At 37.3% G+C, this 15,220-nt stretch overlaps 1 protein-coding gene and 1 long non-coding RNA gene across 2 annotated transcripts; both read left to right on the top strand.

Moving 5' to 3' along the window:
• Positions 1 to 6,383: 6,383 nt before the first annotated feature.
• LOC140342482 (Fc receptor-like protein 3) lies at positions 6,384 to 13,332 on the top strand (the record flags this gene model as incomplete). Its single annotated transcript, XM_072428680.1, has 5 exons — positions 6,384 to 6,993; positions 7,572 to 7,829; positions 8,576 to 8,833; positions 9,465 to 9,746; positions 13,034 to 13,332. Coding segments are annotated over exons 1-5 (1,110 nt in total), but the record flags the coding sequence as incomplete, so codon positions are not given.
• Positions 13,333 to 13,338: 6 nt separating this feature from the next.
• LOC140341997 (uncharacterized) lies at positions 13,339 to 14,366 on the top strand. Its single transcript, XR_011922973.1, has 2 exons — positions 13,339 to 13,463; positions 14,221 to 14,366. It is a non-coding gene; the product is annotated as an uncharacterized lncRNA (long non-coding RNA).
• The last annotated feature ends 854 nt before the right edge of the window (positions 14,367 to 15,220 follow it).

Raw genomic sequence — 15,220 nt, 5'->3', positions numbered from 1 at the left:
TTTTTCTGTTTCTCTTTATCTATACCAAAAAGTCTCTGCCCGAACTCGAACATTCCCTTTGAAATGACATCTGGTCGGTCCCCTTCTGCAGCATTTAAACCAACACGTTGCACATACTCTTTTATATAATGTTAAAAATGTGATGATAGGTCTGCATTAAAATTTTAACCTGTATTTTCAATTGAAAAAAAAAATCAACAACAAACAAAGCTGCTAAAATCAATTCCAACCAACCTAATTTAATCACTAACCTTACCCTTTCACATGGCTTAGCTCCTAAAGTCAACCTTTCCATAGTAAGTATAAAACCATTGCAGTAACTTTATAACCCACCTATTTGCCACCTATCAAAATCAATGTATAGCAATAATTAAAAAGTATAAAATGTTACCTTATGTTACCCTGAGACCCGTGGTGACATTCACTCCAAGCTGGGACAATTGGCCTGAGCTCTAGAGAGGATACACTTTCATCAGTGAAGCTGGGTGATCCAGCAAACCTGGAATAGATTTATTAGAAGTAATTTGCTATTTGCTACCAAATGTTTTAAAATCCGGACCAGATTTATTCCAGGTTTGCTGGATCACCCAGCTTCACTGATGAAAGTGTTTCCTCTCTAGCCTTGGAGAACTGTAATAAATCAGAACCAACATCTTCAGGGAAAGCGGTGGTAATTACCAAGGTAAAAGCACCAAAACTGAAAAAAGTTCAGGCTAGACATAAGCAATGGGGGGTAAATACAGAAATTCTCCCTCTGTAACACCCCTCATGGGGGCAGAAAATGTAGATAAAGGTCCATCACCTGAATGTTTTTGGTGATTTGTCAGCATTATTGTCCCACCTAGAGAATATTTTTTCCGATTTATTATTTCTACTCATATGGTTTAATTTTTTACACCTCTACAGTTTTCCAAAATATTCTCTTTGCCCTGAACAAAACTTTGGATGGAAACCATTGTATGATTTACTTTACATGTATTAGGCCTTATACAACAGCAAATGTTTACTCACTGAAAGCCCAACAGAACCTTCATTATAAATAAACTAAATACATTCCAGGCCATTCCAGGAGAATTACACAACAATACTGAGCTCATCTTCACACTGTGCTATGTGCAGAGCTCGGAGTACTCCCTTACATGAAATCCTCATCATTTACCTCACACATCTTCCACAGGGAGGAGTCCTGAACACAAAACTTTATTAACAAATCATCAGCATACACAGAATATTGCATCATGAGTAGGTTACATAGCTAATTACTACAACACTGCTACCTAGTGACAGAGAGATGTAGAGCATTTATACAAACAATAAAGTTGTTGATTACAAAATACAAACTTGTATTCTAACAAGATGTCACTATTTTTGTAACTTCATATTGTATTATAAGTAGTAATGCAGTGTTCTGTGTCACAGCTATTTTTTTATATACAGGTTGACAATCGAAAATCCAGCAATCAATAATCTGGTTCTTTCAGTTTTCTGGCATGAATTTCGGATCACATTTTTAATACAGGGACTGTAGTCCACTGTTTGGCCACTAATGTTTTCATGGTGCTGTTCTGGAGAAACAGCTGTTAGGTCTTGCTTGCTAAACTAGATACACGTCCCTGCTGCCTGCTCCCTGGAACTGTGTCAGATGTCAGCGGTGCTGCGAGAGGAAGGCTGGCCTGTGTGTGGGGGTAAGTATAAAAACAAAATCCCGAATTTTCGAAAATCTGGCACTCCTCAGGTCCGGAGGTTGCCGGATTTTTTTATTGTCAACCTAACTTCCTTCTATTTTTAGTACATAATTCCTCTATTAGCAGACAAGAGAACCTTGACTTGGTCTCTCTTTCTAAGGAATATTGTATGAAAACAGATAACTAAAGTTTGGAAATATGAGATAGATTCCTGCATGACAAATGTGTATTTCTGAAAAGTAAGGCTACGTACATACGTCAGATCAAAGTCGTTGGAAATGTACAATAAACGATCAACTGTTGGATAATTGTTGACAAAAACAGTGCAGGCCAACAAGCCGATGGATGTCGTTGGAAACTAATGACCACCCTGGCAGATCCATTAGTGCGATAATAATTTGCTATCTATTGTGTTTATGGATGTGTACTTATTGTGGATTAAAGTGCGCATCTACGTTCATTGTATAACAATTCCTCTTTTCTTTACTTATTTAACTTGCTGCTGTTCGTTAACAAACATCAAACATGTTGTGTCTTTTACATGGTGCTATGAGTACATTGTACAAGGCTGCACTGATGGTAATTATGGGCCCTGTAATGCAAAATCACCGACCCCCACCTACCTAAATCATCTTATTTCACCTGCACTGATAAAAAACTATTATTACAGAAATGCTCATGGTGAAGTACACACATGCAGATATATTGATTTGCTCTTATTCATCCACACTAAGTAATCTTCTGTTTAGAAATCGCTTGGTTGGAAAACCCAAAGAACAGCACACAGTGTGACAATATTCTGGCCTTTGTGAGATAGGGATGGGTGTGCCACAGAACAAATAGAGGATTTGATGAAATTTGCTCAATGAAAAAAAGAAAGAAGGCTACATCGTAATAAATAATATTTAGAGGGAGTCAGATCATGCTAAGCAATATCTGCTCTCACCAATTACTTCTTGCAATGTGCAATTTTCTCTTTTATAAGGGAATAAAATAAATATTGGTTGTCGCTGCAGAAAACGTAATACTTAACAGGGTATGCGTCATTTGATCCAGCTATCAACCTAATTACTTGTTTTAGCATTTAGAAAATGAGGTGTCTACAAGGTCCATGGATGTCCCACCTACAATGGCCACTATTGCAAAGGGGCTTCTTCCAATTTATGGACCTGCTCAACCAGAGCTTCACTGGAGGTGTCTACAGGGTATTGATCCATGCATATCCCACCTACAATGACCTCCATTGCAAGGGGGCTTCCTCCAATTTATCCAATTTATAGGCCTGGTCTGCTCATCCAGGGCTTAAATGAAGGTGCCATGGATGTCCCACCTACAATGGCAACCATTGCAAGGGGGCTTCCTCAACTTTATAGACCTGGTATGCTCAACGGGAGCTTCATTAGTGGTGAATGGATTTTGTTTCATACTTTTGCCAATACATGTGAAGTCACAACACTGGCTCCTCTGTGGCACCCCAAAGCCCACAGTGTGTGTTTGCTATGTACATATCAATGTTCCGTTTATTACCCCACTTTTACCTTGCTTTTAAAGTTGGTCTGATCAGATGATATTTTACTTTGCATTCTACCTTCTCCAACTAAAAGTGACTTTAACACAAAGTCATCATGGAAAACTGACTGGCATGGGTGGGTAAGCATTTTTGGATCTGCAGTCCACTGGTAGGAAAAAGGACATTACATTACAAACCATGTAAAATCAATTCAAGGTGGGAGGGAGGGTTAACTGTGCTTTAATGTAGATCCATAAATAAATAACATCCTGTATACTAAAAGTACTGACTATCATTAACTATTGCCAATAATAATAAATCAAATCAATATTTTGGCCTTTTTTATACTTTGTTGCATCCCAGTTCTAATTACCCTTGGCAGTGATTTTGCTGTCCAAAGATAGCTGCATGACAATGTGTTAAATAGTCTTTGTAATCTCTATTGGAATTTATTGTAACCGAGAATATAAATTGTATTCAAAATTGCATTAGGCCACTACAAAATATTTATATTTTTTTTCATATTATTTTGAGGTTTCTCAAAATTGAGCTCCCATCTTTTACTTAGATTAACTCATTTGTCTTTTTAGAATGTACTTTTTTAATAACCTGTACACAGACCGGACATTTGATATGTGGTAGAGGTTTGTATGTGCTTTCTTCTTCCTTTTTGGTGAAGTACAGGAAGACAGAAAGTTCTTTTATCTTATCTTTTTTAAAAAGTGTAATATCTGTATCCACATTCACCATGAGCCCTGAATTCTCTGCACTGCTGGTCGGTAAGTAAATTCAAATTTCATTCTTTTAGGAAGTGCAATATCCTATAGTGGTGATGGTTTAATGATTAAGGCAAAGACCAAATGACAATTCATTGTAACCTATAGCCCATGGACAATTATCTTTCATCATTGTGATTACACTAAATCAGCCTTTCTCAACGTTCTATATTCAAAGAAGCATTCAAAATAATTTTCAGGTCTTTGGAAATCTCATCTTATTAATGGTCAGTGAAAAAATGCCTCTTACACCCCATGATTCAATAATTTGTAGAACCACCTTTAGAAGTAGTTATTGTTTTCTCTGTGGCTTTATCAGTCTCACACATTATTGTGGAGGAATTTAGTCTCTCACTTTACATAAGCTCAGATCATTTAAGTTTTGTAGGCATTTGTTTATATTCAGCTCTCTTAACCACCTGGGAGTTACACTGATGTCTAGATTTTATTTTTTTTTCGATCGATGCTGGATCATCGCAGCGGGGACCAGGTAAGTGATTGGGATTTATACTGTGAGAAAAGTTCGGGTTTATCGATTTTTGCAAAATCGATAGACCCGAACCAAGGTCGGGTTTACCGACCAGGTGGTTAAGATCCCATGAAAACTAGTAAGTAGTGTTTGTGCTGAAATGCTGTGTTTGGTTTTTGCCAATTGTGGTGTTGTACATTATGGACCAACATCTCCACTTTGGTGTTTTCTGTCTACAGGACATTGACATTGTAATTCGTGTTGCCATATTCTCTTTTTAGAGAGAGGAATCTTTCTCACGACAACCCTTCTAGGCAGGCTATAGTTGTTCAGCCATTTTCTAGTAATACGGTCATAAACTTTAACATTTAACATGATAACTGAGGCCTGTACAGTATTACATGGACTTGGGGTGATCTTGTCTGCTGGAAGCTTTAAGGGTGTTCCTAATGTTTCACACACTGTTACTGCATTTTGAATTTGGTAAATAAATAACGACATGGTGTAAAATGTCATGTATATCTGAGGTTGTATTTTCCAAATTTTAACACCACAGAAAAGAAGGATATATACTTTTTCACATGACTTTACTTGCAGGTTTTTATTGTTGCTTTTGAGCCCATAGAGAACGTTCTTAATTGCTATAATATCAACTGTACAATAATTATTCTGAAAATAGAAAAGAGAACAATTTTTTTCCATATGAGATTAATAATTAGAACTTATAGTTTTAATTTGTAATTATTATTTGTGTACTGATTTGGTGATTTACTTTTTCTGACTTAAGAGAGGTTCTAATTCTTCCCAGCTTTATCCAAAGGTAAATGTGGGTTAGTTTGGACTTATAACAATCATAATGAGCAAATTAATAATTTACAATTTTGTTTACATGAGATATATGTACCTTAAATCACTGTAGATGAATATAATTGAATATCACCTGCGCTAGTAATTGAGTTGCACGCTGAAATAATTAATTGCTCAAAACAATTGAACTGACAACAAAAAGATTAGAAAGTTAATTAATGTCTAATAATATCCATCCAAAGTGTATTAATATTCAAATCCTCAATAGATATACTATTTAAATGTGCTAAATGTCAATGCCTAAAAAAATTAGGATGCTGGTTTGATTAAATAGGAGAAGCACACCTACCCACTGCATGATGCAGCCCTAGAAATCCTCCTTTTCGTGCGATTCCCGGGCACTAGAGGCTCGGCAAAGGAGAACCCCCTGAGATTGTAATATAAGTATCTCTTACAAATGGTACATTTGTTACAGATACAAATGTATAATTTGTAAGGCATACTTATATTACAATGTCAGGAGGTTCTCCTGTGCTGGTCAAGTTTAATATTATGTTATTTACATTGATGGATTTATTTAAAATTGACTTACCTTATCCAACCTGGTGATATGTCAGTAGGTTACTCCCGCTGAAGTCGGATTGAATGGCATTATCAGCTGGGGGGTGCTCCTTATATTTTATCCATAGATTTTTTATATTTTTTTAGCATTTACATTTTGAACATTTAAAGTGTATATCTGTTAGGAGACAGTCTTTGGGCCTACAATCCCAGGTGATGCCCCTCCAAAGGTGGGCACATGCGGTCTATTTCCTCCAGAGGCTGTGGGTGCGGTAGCACGGGGGGGTTAGGATTTGTGTCATGAGGGTTGCAGCATCCCTGTTTTCCGTTACCTGTGTTTTTCCTCTCGACATCCTCTGCTCTGAGGCTGCACAGCTGAGTGGAATTGAAGATGTGTGCAGCTGATTAGCGAGAGGTTCCTGTTTATCCCATGCTGTCATTGGCTGCTGGGGCTTTATAGCCTCTCTGCTTCCTGTCTTCTGTGCCTGGTATAGCGTTAGATGGATTTACCTGTGCTGTAGAGATTCTTGAGTGGTTGTCTGTTGCTGACCTTTGCCTGTTCCTGACATTCCGCTTGAACTCAGCTTGGACCGACCTTTGCCTGTGACCCCGACTCTGCTTGTGCCCTTCCCTTTGTACCTTGTTTGGAGTACTGATCTCCTGTGTTTGATTTTGGCTTGTTTTATGGATTCCCTGATGATTTCTGTACTCACTCGGTATTTGTGGGCTCCTGGCTGGCTGCCAGCCTATCCCCAGACACAATCCCTTGTGCACTCCTGGGAGCAACCGAGTGCTTGGAGATGAAACCATTCTCCCGAGGATGAGCGGGGGCTTGCTATAGGTGAAGACTGCGGCGTTAGATTGGGGAACTGGTGTCTGGTGAGGACTGGTACTGACCAGGGCCTTACAATATCTATTGAGGATTTGGATAATATTACATTTGATAATATTGCACTTTGGATGAATATTAATTTTATATAACTTCTTAATCTTTAAGTTGTCAGTGCCATTTTGAACATATCTGATCCATGATTACAGAAGGTAAAATACAGAATTCAAAATCTGTGTGTGTAAATGGCAGCAATTATTCATTCTGAACTGTTTACATGTATGAATTTATAAGACAATGACACTTTTTAACATCCTTTTTTGTCCATTTTTTAGTGATTGTTATGGAAACAGCAGGTAAGATAATTTTTGTTACCAGTAAATATCAATATAATGATTCCTATAAAGTATTATTTATAATAAATAATATAAAGTAAAAGCACATCCTTTTTTTAGATCACACTATCCTTTACCAAAAAAAATAATTGCTAATTTCCTTAACATTCCAGCATTGTCCCATACTTCCTAGACAGCTGAGTGATTGTGGCCCTCTTGGGAAATATTTTGATTTCCTGACTTGTGTGGTTTGACCATGTACCTAGAACAAGTATGGTGATAAGAAGGTATGACACTTTTCTGACATCCATATACAGCATGCTTCATTCAGAACTGGGACTGAGGTTGTCGGTCAAAATGGGAATCTGGCATTGGCAGCTCCTATATTTCTTTCATGACAAAGTCACCTTTAAGTGAATGTGTCTGGGGAGCAAATTGTTGCAGGTATAAGGTACAGGTGTCTAGAAATATGTTCACAATATCATTTTATACCCTCATGTTGTCACCTTCAGCATTTTTTGTTTAGTTATATAATATAACAGATTTCTAACATATGTTATTTGACCAATAATTTCCATGTGCAATGTTATACATTGTAGGATCTTCATCAAGACCTTTGCTGACCTTCAACCCAAACTGGGACAAGATCTTCACAACGGAGTCTCTGACAATGACTTGTAATGTAAGATCACCGACTTCATCAGATCTGAGTTACATCTGGTACAAGGATGGTACTAAGATACATACAGGACAAAACTTTGTAATCATATCTGCAGGAACAGATGACAGCGGGAATTACCAATGTGAAAGCACCAATACTGGCAGAAGTGATCCTCTAAAACTTGATGTCAGTGATGGTTAGTAAATATATAGTTGTACTTTCTGTAGGATTACCTACATATGTCAGAGGCAGGGTGAAAAACCCCTGTGGACACTTACCTTTAGCCCCACAAATGATTATCACATTTCAAACCAACCTAACAAGATTCAATGCAATATACCCCTTAAATTAAGAGTTAGCATTTTTTTGGGATTAGGTAAATTCTAAGCCAATTGAATTTTACTATAATATACTATACTATACTATATTATACTACATTATCTCATCTGTGGAGGATCATGCAAGGTATAATTCTAGGCAGTCAATATTTGAGAATTTTATGAAACTGTATAAACATAAATATATTCATATAATTAAAAAATAAGAAATTATAATTGAATATTGATCTGCAGCCCCGTATTTTGGGTTCAAGGGGAATTGAGTACATAAAAGTTGTTATGAAAGCTCTATTTGTGTGAAGAATGGGCACAATATACTGTAAACATATGTACTGTTATTGTCAGGGCTGAGGGGGTAGACAGAGGATGCAATCACCTTGGCCAGTTCAACATGGTGGAGACGGGTGAGAAAGCAGGACCTGCCACCCCGGCTGCTGATGTACTCCAAAGGTTACAATGGTGGGAAGGACACTTTCACCTTGGGAGCTAAGGAACTTGTAAATGTGTGGGGCTGTCATGCTGCTGAGTTGGCATCTTGGGCTTTTACAGCACTGTTGTATTGTGACTTTTTCTAATACACATTGTTCGTATTTCTATGTTTCAGCCTGGGTGATCCTGCAAGCTCCTCTTTCTGTTCATGAAAGTGATGATGTCACTCTGAGATGTCACCAATATCCCAATTATTCCTCAAGACGGACAAAATATTACAAAGATAAATCTGCCATTACAAATTGGCAATATTCTCCTGAGTTACATATTGGAAATATAAACCAGGAAATATCTCATAAATATGAATGTACAAAGGAGATCTTTAACATTGCATGGAATAGACATAGCGGAGAAGCTTTTATACCTATTACAGGTAAGTCTTAAAAATTCATTTGGTTGGAGTAAGGTAGGTTTGTTGTCTATCGGTGTTAGTTATAACCAGATATATCCTCTACATACTCAGCAGCTGTGTCAGTTGGGCTCAGCTTTGTCTCCTGTAAGTATTGTTCATATCCCACACTTTTATATATTTCTGTGGTCAGTAATAAGCAGGTTACGGAGTCATGTAAAATATACATTTAGAGATAAAATTGCAGCACCTATATACATAACATACTCACAGTAACATACATCATTCTATAGCCTACCATACAGGGGCACCAGATAGTCATATTTCTGTCTCTATGATATGATACCAACTTTATAATGTGTACTAAACATCTACTTAGAGTTTACTTACTTTGGCTCCAAACACCTAGAAAGGAAGAACTGTAAGATTAGGAGGCAATTACTTACTCTTCTAATAAGTGGGTCAAGTTACTGATACAAAAAGAGCAAACTTCCATTTCCAGCTGCCCTACCCAAATTCTAACAATGCTGCCACCACATTTAGTCTGCAATATACGATGGTTTTGTGTTTAGATGGTTTCCTATTTTCAATGTCTTTGACAGTTACATCACACACTGGAAAATAATGTATTACTGTTTGATATTTGTATTTACAGAACTGTTCACACCCCCTGAAATAAAAGTGACCCCATTTCCGGTAACAGAAGGAGATAATGTGACTGTGACATGTCATACAAATGTCTCTCCATACAGACCAGACACAGAACTGCAGTTTGTATTCTACAGAGACGGTCAGATTATTCAAAGATTCAGTTCATCTGATCAATATGGAGTCCAGTCCGCTCAGCTGGAGGATTCTGGGACATATTACTGTGAAGTGAGAACAATAAGTGGAAAAATAGTAAAGAGGAGTAAAGAGTTAAATGTTAAAATAAATGGTAAGTTTCAATACCTTGCTCAACCCTTAGTATTGGACTTCAGTGGTGTTTCACCAAAACAATACATAGAACATCAAGAAGAAGAATATACATCCCTTAAGAAGAGTAAAGAGTTGATTATTAAACTAAAACTAAACTAAAACTAAAAGAGGAATATACATCCCTAACAATAAACCTACAATACTAAAATCAATATTTAAACCCCACCCTTCTGATCGGCGGCTCTGATATCCCAGAACTCAACATATAAATAAATAACGGTATGACCACTTATCAAATAAATGAGTAAAAACATTTAAATATTTGTAATCTTCAAAGAGTATGTAAACCCTAACAATAATTATTTGTTATGGTTGTGGTCATATAAATATTCCACATTATGGATCACAACATGGATTTCATATATTTATATATCAGTACAGATGGTCTATGGGTGCAGAGCTTACTATGCATGGTGAACTAAGTCAAACATTGTTCTATTTTCCAATTCTATCATGCCGTTCATATGATCATTTCATCAAATCAAATATCAATCAATTATTTCTAAACTTTCTAACTCATTCTAAATTGAATAGTGTAGTTGATCAGGTCAGAAAATTTACGTGATCTGACAAAGTATCTGATGAGTTTTTGGGACCCCTAGGTCAATCTATATTTTTGTTTGAAGGTGAATAATGAGGCAAAAACTTGTTGTGTTATTTTACCTTTTAACAGCTTAAATATTGTAAATTCTACTTTTAAAATTATAATTAATGAAGGAAGATTGTTAATATTAATTAACAGGATTTATTTATAGACAGGGACACAGGAGGAGGAGAGGACCCTGCCCCAAAGAGCTTACAATCTAGAAGTATCACATAATAGGGGAGGAGGGATATGGAATAGTAGGAAGTAGTGAGGTAGTGAGTTTTAAGAGATAGAAGAAGATGGAAAGGAAAGATTGAAAAGATGGATATTGAGGGATCTTCAAGCGTGCCTAAGCTCATAATTTTCACTTTACACAAAAGGGTAGACAACCTTTTTATGTAAGGTAAAAATTCTGTTTGTTTTTTTTTTTAAGTGCAAAACCCTTTTTTTTAAAAAAAAAAAAAACTCGGGTCACTTTCAGAAATCTCTAATGGTCCTCCGTTACAATTTGGGGAACTTTCAGAAATCAACAATGGTCCTACCTTACCACTCGGGTCATATTCAGAAATCACAAATGGTCCCCCCTTACAACTCGGTTCACTTTCAAAACTCACTAATGGTCCCCCTTATAACTCGGGTCACTTTCAGAAATCAATAATGGTCCCCCCTCATGACTCAGGTCACTTTAAGAAATCACCAATGGTACCCTCTTACGACTCGGGTCACTTTCAAAAATCACTAATGGTCCCCCCATTACGACTCAAGTAACTTTCAGTAATCACTAATGGTCCCCCATTACATCTCAGGTCACTTTCAGAAATCACTAATGGTCCCCCTTATAACTCCGGTCACTTTTAGAAATCACCAATGGTCCCCCCTTACGGCTCGGTTCACTTTCAGAAATCTCTAATGGTGCCCCTTAAGATTCAGGTCACTTTTAACAATCACTAATGGTCCCCCCTTACGACTCAAGTCACTTTCAGAAATCACTAATGGTCCCCCCTTATGACTCCGGTCACTTTCACAAATCACTAATGCTCCCCTTTACGACTCTGGTCACTTTCAGAAATCAATAACGGTCCCCCCTTACAACTCGGGTCACTTTAGAAAAACACCAATAACCCCCCTTACGACTCGGGTCACTTTCAGAAATCACTAATGGTCCTCCCTTACGACTCAGGTCACTTTCAGAAATCACTAATAGTCCCCACTTACGACTCGGGTAACTTTCAGAAATCACTAATGGTCCCCCCTTAGGACTCGGGTCACTTTCAGAAATCTGGGGTCTTAAAGAGGGACCATTAGTGATTTCTGAAAGTAACCCCGAGTCGTAAAGGGGACGATTAGTGATTTCTGAAAGTGCCCCGAGTCATAAGGGGGGACCAACAGAGATTTCTGAAAGTGACCCGAGTCGTAATGGGGGAACATTGGTGATTTTCTGAAAGTGACTCGAGTCGTAATGGGGGGATCATTATTGATTTTTTAAAGTGACCCGAGGTGAAAGGGGGGACCTTTTGTGATTTATGAAAGTGACCCGAGTTGTAAGGGGCAACCATTGGTGATATCTGAATGTGACCTGAGTCATAAGGGGGGCTATTAGTGTTTTTTTAAAGTGACTTGAGTTGTAAGGGGGACCATTAGTGATTTCTGAAAATAACCCGAGTCGTAAGGGGGGACCATTAGCGTTTTTTTAAAGTGACCCGAGTTGTAAGGGGGGACAATTAGTGATTTCTGAAAGTGACCCGAGTCGTAAGGGGGGACCATTAGATTTCTGAAAGTGACCCAAGTCGTAAGGGGAGACCATTAGTGTTTTTTGAAAGTGACCTGAGTCGTAAGGGGGGACCATTAGAGATTACTGAAAGTGACCCAAGTCGTAAGGGTGGCCATTAGTAAGTTTTGAAATTGACCCGAGTCGTAAGGGGGGACCATCCGTGATTACTGAAAGTGACCCAAGTTGTAAGGGGGGACCATTAGTGATTACTGAAAGTGACCCGAGTTGTAAGGGGGGACCATTAGTGATTACTGAAAGTGACCCGAGTCGTAAGGGGGGACCATTATTGATATCTGAAAGAGACCGAGGTATAAGGGAAGACCATTATAAAAAAAAAAGGGTCCAACACTTTAATTTTGGATTGTGCAAAGCCTCCCGGTATACCTACGTCATCCATCCTGGGAGGTTCTTAGGTGTTCCTTCTGCGCATGCCTGAGGTGCTCTTTAGCAAAAAATGGGAAAAAGTATTTTCCCAAACTTCGTCACTGGATCTCGCGCCTGCATCGGGTGACGTAGTAAGAAGAACGAGGAAGAAGAAGAGAACATGGCGGTGACTAGTGCAGCGACCTGAAGACAGATACCAGGATTATGCAGGACCTGATGGAAGAAACCCCTGGACCGATTGACTGGTCAGCAGAATTGAAGGTAAGTCTAGTTACTTTTGTTTTGTTTTGGCCAGTTTTGAGTTTACTTGCTTTTTAAGTAGGAGTAGGAGAAAGTAAAATAATCATAAAATGATTCAGAGAGTGGAGGAAGCATTCGAAAAGTATTGTGTACAATTTTTGTGATTGGCATTAAATCTTCAGAAATGTCTAATTAAGCCTATTACATTCATTCAGGTAATAATTTATCAGCTATGTATTTTTATTATTGACATACTTTCTTTCAGAGCCCTTCACTGAGCCAGAAATAATAATGATCTCAAATGCAATCCAAGAAGGGGACAATCAGACCCTGACCTGCCAAACAAAACTTAGTCCATTCATTCCATCTACAGATCTGCAATTTGCTTTCTATAGAGATGGGTGGAATGTTCAGAAATATAGTTTATCACATCAATACAGGGTCCAGTCTGCTAAGTTTGAGGATTCTGGGAATTATTTGTGTCATGTGAGATCATCAACTAAAAGCATAACAAAAAGAAGTAACACATTATACATCGAGATACAAGGTGAGCCGAACATTGTCCATTGTATTCAATTCATCTCATCAATATGAAGTCACATCAGCTGAGATAAAGGATTCTGGGAATTATTCCTGTGAAGTAAGAACCAAAAGTGTGAAAAAGAGAAGTATGGAAATAAATGTGGACATACAAGGTAATTATAATTTATTTTTATTTTGTATGCCTTAATAACAGTTTGTTATATTCTTGCTGTGTTCATTTCCATTTCTCATCAACTTCTGGTGTGTGTATGAAAATGCAGGATATTCCTATATAATATTACATACTTTACTTCCATTACGGGTCTTGTTGACCCGTAGGGGTGGATCTTGTTGTAGAATACTCGTTATATTGAGAAGACATGTTCATGTAATGCATATAACCAAGTTACTCCAAAACCAACAATTATAAGATTTTTTTTTGCTATAATTCTCACCTTTTATAGAGCTGTCCACATAATATTGTTTTATGGCATTTCATGTCGCCAATCTATTGAGTAAATGACAGCAAGCTTTTTCCAAGCCAATGAATTGAAGCCCAGGTTATGATTTTAGTGTCAGGGTATTGTTATGATCTATATGAAGCCATAGGGAATATTAATCCACAATTCCTATGTGATCACTATCACAGGAAGTATTAATAAAGAAAACAATTAGAACATTTTTTAAGTTCATAAAATTTTATTAGTTAGAACTTTAATCAGTTGTTTTTATTATTATTTGTGTCTTGGTTGGTTGTTGGGAAAATATGCACTGAGAAATTTTCTCAGAGGAGTCACAGGCAGCAATAAAAATTCAAAGGAGTTTCTACTCATCTCTACTTACACATCGCAGAAATATTACAAAGTATTTGGTTTTCTTAAGATGCAGTAAGTTGCTGGGGGGTTCATTATAATTTATTTGTATTTTTAGGTGAAAATGAATATTCAGCAGCTATACAGAACATAATCTGGATATTACTATCAGGATTCATATTATCAATTACAATCCTTTTCATCTATTATCACATCAAATTTATTAATTCTTTTGAACCTGCAAATAAAGTGTTCATGTCTCCATGACTGCAATATAATGAAGTCTTACTGCCTACTGGATGGTCAGATTATGTCTGCATGGTGTTACATTAGTGTCAATTTTGAACAATAAACAATACTCATATAATGTTCAGACTGTGCTATTTGCAAAGAATCTCATTGTCCCTTACATTAAATCATCATAATTTCCAGTACAGGAGCTAAGATTTACCTTACTCATCTAATGGTTGGTTTGTGCACTTACTGGTAAAATGAATGGAAGGGGAGGTTAGGCATGGTTGAGTGACTCAAGTTGCTTTCACAGTTTTTGTATGAAATCCACATATCTAATTGACTTATGTCTTAGATATACAACCTATGTCATCTGGAACTCCAGCAGTCTTTAGTTTCAGGTACACGATGGATGTGCGATGTGTTCAACCAACAATGTGGGTTCAGTCATAGATCATGTATTATAAAGCCATAGCAAAAATAAAAGTGGAATCTTATACTTTAGGGGTCCACTCTGTAGTAACCATATTGCAATGAAGCATGTTGAATGAATGGCTAAGTTGAAATTGAATGATTAGTTGAGAGATGAATGAATGGCTAGGATGACATAGATGGGGTTGTTCAGAAGTCTTTGGTGAAGGTCACTTAGATTGGAGGCCACTCAGGCAGAGGGAAAATAAAACCTGAACTTAATAAATCAGAGTCTATGTAAATGGTCAGGTGCTGGGGTCCAAATGAGGGGATCAAAGGAAACCCAATGTTGATTTTGTACTAAAAAAAAACCCAATGCTCTTTGGGAGATTGCACTTCCTTCATCGGGGCAGGAATTAAGAGAAGATGGACTTTTGAAGTACTAAGAACGTGATTTACCCATGTAAGACACAAGA

Source organism: Pyxicephalus adspersus, chromosome 12 (assembly GCF_032062135.1).
Source record: "Pyxicephalus adspersus chromosome 12, UCB_Pads_2.0, whole genome shotgun sequence".
Classification (NCBI taxonomy): Eukaryota; Metazoa; Chordata; class Amphibia; order Anura; family Pyxicephalidae; genus Pyxicephalus; species Pyxicephalus adspersus.
This window is presented reverse-complemented; position numbering and strand designations above follow the sequence as displayed.